The following is an 8,896-nucleotide window of genomic DNA, read 5'->3' as shown; positions in this document are numbered from 1 at the left end:
AAACTGTTTCTTATCATGTTTTGCAGTTGGCAACTATGCACTGTTGAACTTACTGATTGAGGGTTCAAGATGCTGACGGCAATGTGTTGGTGTTCGTGTTTACATACAGAAAAATAATGTTAGTTGTAAGGTTTCAAAATGTTTTTTTGTAAAAAATTGTCAAAATAGGCGTAAAAAAATGGTCCTTCATCTTTCACTATAGTCTAAAATATAAACCAACATGTGCTTATTTACAGTTATAAAAGAATTAGTGAACATACAAAGTTTTATATTTTTGATAATGAAAAAAACAGAGTGTGACAAATGGGTAAAACATAATAGTTTGGATTGGAGCAAAGTATAAAGGTAGTTCATTTAAAGAGCAATTAATTTGCTGCACTTTGAGAAGATTTGACAAACTACAATAAATAATCTGTAGGGACACTTAAAAATCATTTAATATATTGTTAAAAGGGTATGATACGTTCCTTTTAAAATGGACTTTTAGTAACATATGCACTTTTAAGTTATTCTTGCTCTATACCTGCAAGATTTGTTTGCAGTAGGCAATAAACTGCTTCACTGAATGACCTTTTTTAGTTGTTAACTTTTGTTTATGAAAAAATATATAATACTTATGTTTTCTTTATCAGAAAAAAAAACCCCGTTGGAAAAAAAAAACTGCTCATGCTGTTTGGGTGAACTGTCTGCTGGTTTAAGCTGGTTCTTTGCTGGATGTGTTACCTTCTCACATGCCTTTAGTTGAAAATATTGAATGCTTGTTTTCCAAATTAATTCACCCTGTGAATGCATACAGTCCTTGGAATATTAAAAAGGATGTGAATTTCAGTGGCATTAAAGTGATTAATAACTATTGTTGGGTTCTTTAAGAAATGTGCCTCATGGATCTTCTTTTGTTGTAGTAGCTGCACCTATTACAGCTTTCACTTTCATTTACTAGCTAGCACAATGAGTTGGGCCTGTCTCACACTGTGATCCTATTTGATGGTAGCAAGTTAGACAAAACGAACATGATTCCCATGTCACGCTTTAAGATCACAGTAAGCTTAATGTCGAATTAATGTATTTTAGAGCTGCACATTTCTGGCTAAAATGAGAATCGCGTTTTTTTTTTTTTCTTTAAGCCTAAAATAAAGATCACTATTTTCTCACGATTCTGTAGATATAAAATAAAGGTTAATATGAGTTTGCTATTATTATTGTTATTCTCAAGCATGTGGTAAAACAGCAATAGGCTTTGTGTAGTTCTACTAATGGTTAAACTGCTAAATTTTGTATAGACTTGGAATGATGGACTTGAACAGACTTTAGATTTGTCCTGGTCATTAATGCTGATGATAGTTCTGATGTTGAATTATTGTTTTTGAGACATGCTTACAATCTGTAATCTTCTGCTTAAAATCTGTTGTTATTTTTGTGAATACGGAAGACTTGGTGGGTATTTTTGCCTTTCGGCAGGTTTTGGATACTTTTTGGGCTGGAATCAGTCAGCTACATCTGGCAACACTATGTGCGCTTTCGGTTTCATTTTCAATGCTAAGAGCGGTTCATACTTCCCACGCAGCTTCCAAACGATCATTCTGTGCCACAAACTGAAGGTTATTTACAACTTAATTACCTGTTATTCACAGCCTATGCAGGTTCTGTTCACTTAGGTAGACTTCATTTAGAGGCCTGCGTGCTCCTGCCCGCCCACTCTGTGGTAACAGCTGACGGTCAGCTCACGTCATGTGTGATTTTGCGGTCGCAAATACATTACATGAAGGCAGAAATGACATTTTTGAGGTGAATTATATCTCTTGAATTATAACTCTTTCAACACCATTTGAAGGTGTCCCCGTTGCTGAACAACGTATGTAAAACAATGTGAAGACTTGTGCGGCCACCATTGCTTGTCTCCTGAACTTGAAAATATGATTGACAAAATCGTAAAAATGCTGGATTAAAATCGTCTAGAGCAGGGGTCACCAATCTCGGTCCTGGAGGGCCGGTGTCCCTGCAGGTTTTAGCTCCAACTTGCCTCAACACACCTGCCTGGGTGTTTCAAGTATACCTTTTAAAACCTTAATTTGTTCTTGTTTTGTGCTTGTTCAGGTGTGTTTGATTAGGGTTGGAGCAAAAATCTGCAGGACACCAGCCCTCCAGGAACAAGTTTGGTGACCCCTGGTCTAGGGGGTCGAATCGAGATCGCAATCTTTTTACAATTAATTGTGCAGCTCTAATGTATACAACAATCAAAAAGTGACAAACAGATAAATGCAAGAAATCTCATCCAGAGTTTGTCATCATACACCCAGTAACCCCCGTTCTGAAATAATTCCTTTTTAATTATTTAATAATTCCTATTTTTGCTCACAACATGCCTTAAAGGGTTAGTTTACCCAAATATAGAATGATAGTTCTGTCGTTAATCACTCACCCTCATGGCTTTGCAAACCCTTAAGGTCTTTGTTCTTTTTCAGAACCAAAATTCAAATATTGAAATCTGAGATCACCCTCATCCTAAGTAGACTTATGCATTTTATTAGTATTTTCTTTTGGTTAGTATTCTCGTAGCTTCTCAAAATGACTTTTGAACCATTGATGACACATGGAGGGTTTTGGTGATTTGTCTTAGTAGCTTTCTGGTCTTTGAATGTTTCAGTACACTTGGTGTCTATGGAGGATCTGAAAGTGCTCAGATTTAATAAGAAATATCTTAATTTGTGTTTCGAGCATTTTGAAGATTATACGATGGTGAGTAAATGATATTGTAATTTTTCTCTGAACTATCCCTTTATTGAAAAATTAAATTGATAGTATCATCAGCTTTTGTACTCCTATTTGTTCTTGGTTTGATGCTTGTTGTATCTGAAGACACTATGTAGTATGCAGGAAAGTGCTGACACGGCCAGAATTTCATTGAAGGGAGAATTTGATTGCAATGGCTGTTAGGCAGTTGTCGGGAAGCATGTCAAGCCAACGATCAAAGACTACAGTTTTTAGTTTGTAGTTATACTCTCAAATGACCAAATTGGGGCTGAAATTGCTCACTGTGAAAATGTCTTAGCATGGGAAACATTGTTTTGTAATGTTTTAAACACACGTTTTCTCAAAATCTTCTGACTGTAACACTAGTATAGCCTTTAAGCCCTCTAAAGTAAAACATATTTGTGTTTTGTGTCATTTGACAGGTGACGAGACCCCCCGAGAAACCAGCTCCCTAATAAGCACAGATCATGATGACAGCACGTATGGCAAAAATATGGCTCTCTATGAGGTAACAAACTGCTTAAAACCAAATCTTTATTTATCAGCTAACACTGTTCAAATATTAGTCAAATAAAATACCTCACGCTAATGAGGCTAAATATAATTGTATTGCTAATGTGAGAATAAAACAAGTTCTTCCCCAACTGTCATTGACTTGTTCAAAGCTTGTAAACATCTTTTTATGTGAAGGATGTCTTTGCAGGGAAAACCAAAAGTATGTAACTTGTTTCATACTTTTTTGACACATGAAACAATCAAACTATTGTCTTAAACAAATAGATACACTCTATTCAATAAGATCAAATAAGAAATAAGCTATAATAACCATGTCTTATTAAATACCTCACCTGTCAACATGATTGCTTCGTGCAGACACTTTGTTGTTTTTTTTCTTACAAGTATGTTATTTTCCTCCCAAAAGTGCCAATTAAGGAAAGGCCATTTTTCACATAAATGTCCATTGCATGTTAAACGTTCTTGCCAATTATTTATTTCCCCAGCTTTTTATGTACCTCACATTAAAAACATTTAATTATTTATATTTACATTCATTAGCTAAGTCTAGCAGTTCAGTTATTTAGTCTTCTATCATAATGGACACATTGCAATGCAATGCAACACAACGCAACACAACCAACCACCCCTGATGGTAAACTGATACCCTGTTCTGTTTTTACAAGCACAGTACTAGAGTTTTTAAGAAACTAATGCATGCTTTATTTTTCCACCACAACTGCTTGCATTTTTTTCTGCATAAGTTACCTTAACATCATTAACATTAAATGATGTCTATTAGGGATGTTTGGATCCCATCACGTGATCTGAAACCGGGCCCAATCATGCGGTTTCAGACTCTATCGGAATCGAACGTTACGTCCCGATCAGGACTATATATATGTATACAGTATATATATTCTCACTACTTTTTAACACATCTATAGTTATGCGGTGGCACAGAGTTGGACCTCTTTCTTGACTTCACACAGAAACACCAACGTATGTAGCATGACATCACTTTGTTGCTTAGACGCTATTGGTTAAATGCTGGCAAGTAGAACATGGAAGCAGCTTGAAGCGGAAAGCGAGAGTATGTCTCCGGTCTGGAGGTATTTTAAAGTTGATGACGACAACATTGCCATAGCAAACTGTGAGATATGTAAACTTGGGATTGCAAGAGGTGGAAAGGAAAAGGTTACATTTAACACAGCAAACCTGATAAGGCACCTCAAAAACAAACACCCGACACAATACAGCGAGTTTACCCAGGCAACCCAACCGAAGACGAAGTGAACAAAAAATAAGGAACATCCTAGATAAGTTTCTTCGCTCTTCTTTATTCTTTTTTTGATGTATTATAAAAGTATTTGATCGTGTTTCGCTATCGTAAGAAAAACTGATAGGGACATTCCTAATGTCTATGCTTATTTAGCCGTAAATAAGGTGTATAGATTTAAGCATAGTCATTTGATTGATCAATATTAGACCATTCGCTTCATTCATATCTCTACTCACAGGAAGAGATGGACAGCACTCCAATGGTGTCATCCCTCCTCAACAAACTGGCCAACTACACCAACATAACCCAGGGGGCTGTCGAGCACGAGGAGGCTGAGAGCGAGGATGGGATTCAGAGAGTCACCGTAAATGTAAGAACCCAACTAGACTCCCACACAGAAAATTACAAGAATCCTAAACTCATTTTGCTGACATCTCTGTTTGTCCTACATGGGTAACATAGCTGTTTTTGTGTTGTCAATCTGTTTGAAGGGCCCTCAGATGGGCACATTTATAGGCGTGTTCCTGCCCTGCACGCAGAACATTTTGGGTGTGATTCTGTTCCTGCGGCTCACATGGATTGTGGGCACCGCGGGGATCTTGGAGGCCCTTGCTGTTGTCTTCATGTGTTGTGCTTGCGTGAGTTTTTTCCCTTTATCACTTTAAAATCTTTTTCATGTTCTCGTTTTCTCAGTGTACTCAGAAATGAATAAGTATTCCAGGAAAAGGCATTTCTCTGGCATTCCTCTCTTACTCAGGTTTGACAGTTTTGTCATTAACCTAGTTTACCAGGTTATCTAATTGTGAAAGATGGATGAAGGCATTGTTTCATCAGTGCTTCAATGCTTTGTCAGTTTTGACAGTTTTGTCAAAGACAGAAATGTAAAACTTGACATGGCCAAAAGTATGTCAACGTGTCCTTTTAATTATCGGATTTGGCTCAAGAACGTAATTCCATTTAAACAAATCTGGATAGAATGCATGAATCTGTTGGCTAGGCAAAGCAAGTTTATTTATATAGCATATTTCATGCACAATGGGGATTCAAAGTGCTTTACATAAACAGAAATAAAAGAAATGAGTATAACACAGTAAAAACACCAAAGAATAAAAATGATTAAAAAAGATTAAAATGTAGAAAACAGTAACATTCTAGAAAGCTTTGAGCCAACAGTTTAGGTATCAGTCTGCACATCACAAAGATTGGTTTTTGGGAAAAATGTTGCTGCCTGGGGTTGGGTTAAAAAATAAACACAAGTGCAATAAAATCATTTTTGTACAGTAGGAATCAATAAATCTTTAAAATATATTTTTGAAGTTATCCTATTAAAATCTGAGTATAACTAGGCATAGTCAAATAATAATAAAAAAGCTATGGAAATGGCCATATAATGAGCCTCAGACACCAATATTTCCTCCTTCTCATTGTAAATTTCACTTGTGTATATCTTGGAGGACAAAAGGACAATCTGAACTCAATACAGACTGTTGCTTTGCTCACTGGCTATTCTTAGCACACCCTCAACATTTACATGTACTTTACTTCATTTACTGCATGTTCTTTATCAGACGATCCGTTTTCAAAACACAGACTGATAATGTTCCACACGATATCATTAATGCACACCCAGGTTGCAGTTGATTGGTCCTAATGTTTTCTATTGAAATTGCAATATTGGATTTTATTCCCTTGTTTTTAAGTCTATATTTAACTTATTATATACGCGGGCATCTTATTCTAAAAAAACAGCAGCTACACCAGATTCTTTTCTATGTGTTACTGAGCCATGAGCTTTCTATTCACATGCTGGATATAAAATACAGGGTATATGTAATATAAATGCATTAAGCTCCACCTTAAAGAGGCATAAAATATGTTTAATGCTATCTTTTGGTAATTTATTGTGTTTATTGTAAAATTTAACATGTATGTTTGAGGCAACAAACAAAAAGACTCCCGAATATAAGTGTGCACTTAGTATAAAATGCACTTTTAAGAATTGTCGTATCCTTCAGTTTATTAAAATTTACAACTTATTTAATCAGTGCAGTATATGGCATCTTTAGTATTTGATTATATATTGTGATATTTGATTGTATATTGTAAAAATCTTTGCAGCAGCCTTAAATCTGCATTACTTTACCATCAATTTGCTTTGTAAACATGTCTTTCTTTATCCAATGACTACTTTACTTCAAATTGCTTGCACTCTAAAAAAAATGCTGCCATAAACTAGTGTTGGGTCAAATTTGGACAAACTTTATCAATAGTATAGAAAGCAGAATTTAAATTTTACTGAAAAAATGAATCCAATGTTAGGTTAACAATCCAGCATTGTTAAGAGTATACATACAATAATTCACCCCATGCGTCACGTCCTTTCTAACCAAAGAAAAGTAACTCTTACTGTTCGTACCTTGAAGTAGACAGTTTGTTGTCAAAACAAACAAAAAAATCGACCATGAATCAGACAAAATGGCAAACCTCTGGGAATCACTGGTTGTACAAACAAGAAAAAGTTATCTGTCTATTGACTTTGATAAGATTTTTCTATCTGCGCAGAGGTTAAGCATTTAAGATAACAGTTCGCACATTAACTTTGGAAGCCCTAAAATAATAAAACTAAAACTGAAACTTAAATCAAATAAATGAATGAAACTAAAAATAATGACAAGGAAATTAATTAATAAAATAACTAATCAACTGAAACTAAAAAGCAATAAAACATGCATATGATAAGAAAAAAAACATATTAGAAGTATGGACAGATTGAAACTTAAATTAATTAATAAAATAACTAATCAACTAAAACTAAAAAGCAATAAAACATGCATATGATACAAAAAAAAAAACCTATTAGAAGTATGGACAGATTGAAACTTAACATAAGGAGTTGAAAAGCAACTTGAAAAGGCAGATCACAAATACGAGACATTATGTAAAATTTTATCACCCCTAAAACAGCTAAAGTATCCGGGGATGCATGCATTTTGAGAAGCTGTTGGGAGAGAAAGAGAAAGTCTGGGTCTACTTTCTTGGTATCAATTTGAAATGTTATTTGTTGTGAATGCTTAGATTAGGTGACTTTGTTGATACATTCTGTGTTTAGCCAACTGGCAGCACTTAAAAATAGCATGCCTGCCTTTTTGTGAAACTACTCAACTTAAGCTTAAGTTTATGCGTTTCACATATTTATAACTTAACATACAGTATCATTTAAAAATGTTAAAAGTTAGCTGATCATGGTTATGCATTTATATATATATATATATATATATATATATATATATATATATATATATACACACAATTAACTTTGTGTTCTTTTATGTTTTCTGTCAATCTTAGGGGATACGTTGACAATTTTGGGGTATAAGTCAGGACTATTACAAAATATGAATATGAAATATGAACTCTTGAGATCAGTTTAATACCTCGAATATTCTCAAATGTTAGTTCAAATTTAAAAGTTAGGCTGGTTTTTCAGTTTGGTACACCAAATCAATCTGTTAGTAAGGAAAAAATACATATTTTTTCAGGAAATTACTGTGACCTTCTGTGGTGGAAAAAACAGGCACAAACAAGTTTTTTTCTTTTTCCATCTGAGGCTTAAATTCATAAATCTAGCCATAAATGTTGTTTATCACTTTTTTTATCAGAATTTTTTGCAAGAAAAGTTTATCATAAGTCATTAGATTTAGCATTAAGTACATTATCTGGTGAGTATCTATAGTCTTGGCTTTTGTAAGGTTAAATATAGGGCTAAAAAAACTGCACATCTCTCTTAATTGGGTGCTCAGCCAAAACCGCAAAAAGTGCAAATTAATTTTTGGAGCCTTGGTGTTGCCGCCTTTGATTTACATTAAATATAGGGCTGAACAATATTGGAAAAATCTGACATTGTGATATTTTGTTTTGCCACAATATACATTGCGATATGACAAAAATTTCACCAGATGATTTAAATAGCTCTATTTTCGTCTAAATCGAATGGGAACTCTTTTTCTATGCAGTGCATCTGCAAAAATTATAATAAATCAAAAGCAAAAATAAATAAACAAACAGTGCTTTATGGTTTTTCGGAGAGTCTAACAGTATTCAATTAGCCTACACAAAGAACAATCAAGTTTAAAAAAAAGAGGTTATTTTTGTATAAATAATACAAAACAATTTTTAAATTGATTTTAATCTTTACTAAATAATCTAATCCTGCGATGTGACTATTGCAGACATTGCAATATCGATGCTCTAACGATATATTGTTCAGCTTTACTAAAATATTCACATTCATTATTACTTTTGTTCACACTATTTAGAAATAATAATTAAATATGTTTGGCGGACTAGAATGTAAATTAGAAAGACAAA

The 8,896-nt window shown here is 34.1% G+C and overlaps 1 protein-coding gene across 5 annotated transcripts in view; it reads left to right on the top strand.

Moving 5' to 3' along the window:
• Positions 1-8,896, top strand: part of slc12a7a (solute carrier family 12 member 7a) — a 38,479-nt gene that overhangs the window by 7,629 nt on the left and 21,954 nt on the right. For all 5 annotated transcript variants that reach the window (XM_005171252.6, XM_005171251.6, XM_005171250.6 and 2 more), the window contains exons 2-4: positions 3,174-3,259; positions 4,767-4,898; positions 5,020-5,166. In XM_005171252.6, the coding sequence (XP_005171309.1) occupies positions 3,174-3,259; positions 4,767-4,898; positions 5,020-5,166 (365 nt within the window). The remainder of the gene's footprint in view (positions 1-3,173; positions 3,260-4,766; positions 4,899-5,019; positions 5,167-8,896) is intronic.

The sequence above is a fragment of the Danio rerio genome, chromosome 2 (genome assembly GCF_049306965.1).
Source record: "Danio rerio strain Tuebingen ecotype United States chromosome 2, GRCz12tu, whole genome shotgun sequence".
In the NCBI taxonomy this organism is placed as follows: domain Eukaryota; kingdom Metazoa; phylum Chordata; class Actinopteri; order Cypriniformes; family Danionidae; genus Danio; species Danio rerio.
The sequence above is the reverse complement of the archived record's forward strand: the minus strand, read 5'-3'. Positions and strand labels throughout refer to the sequence as shown.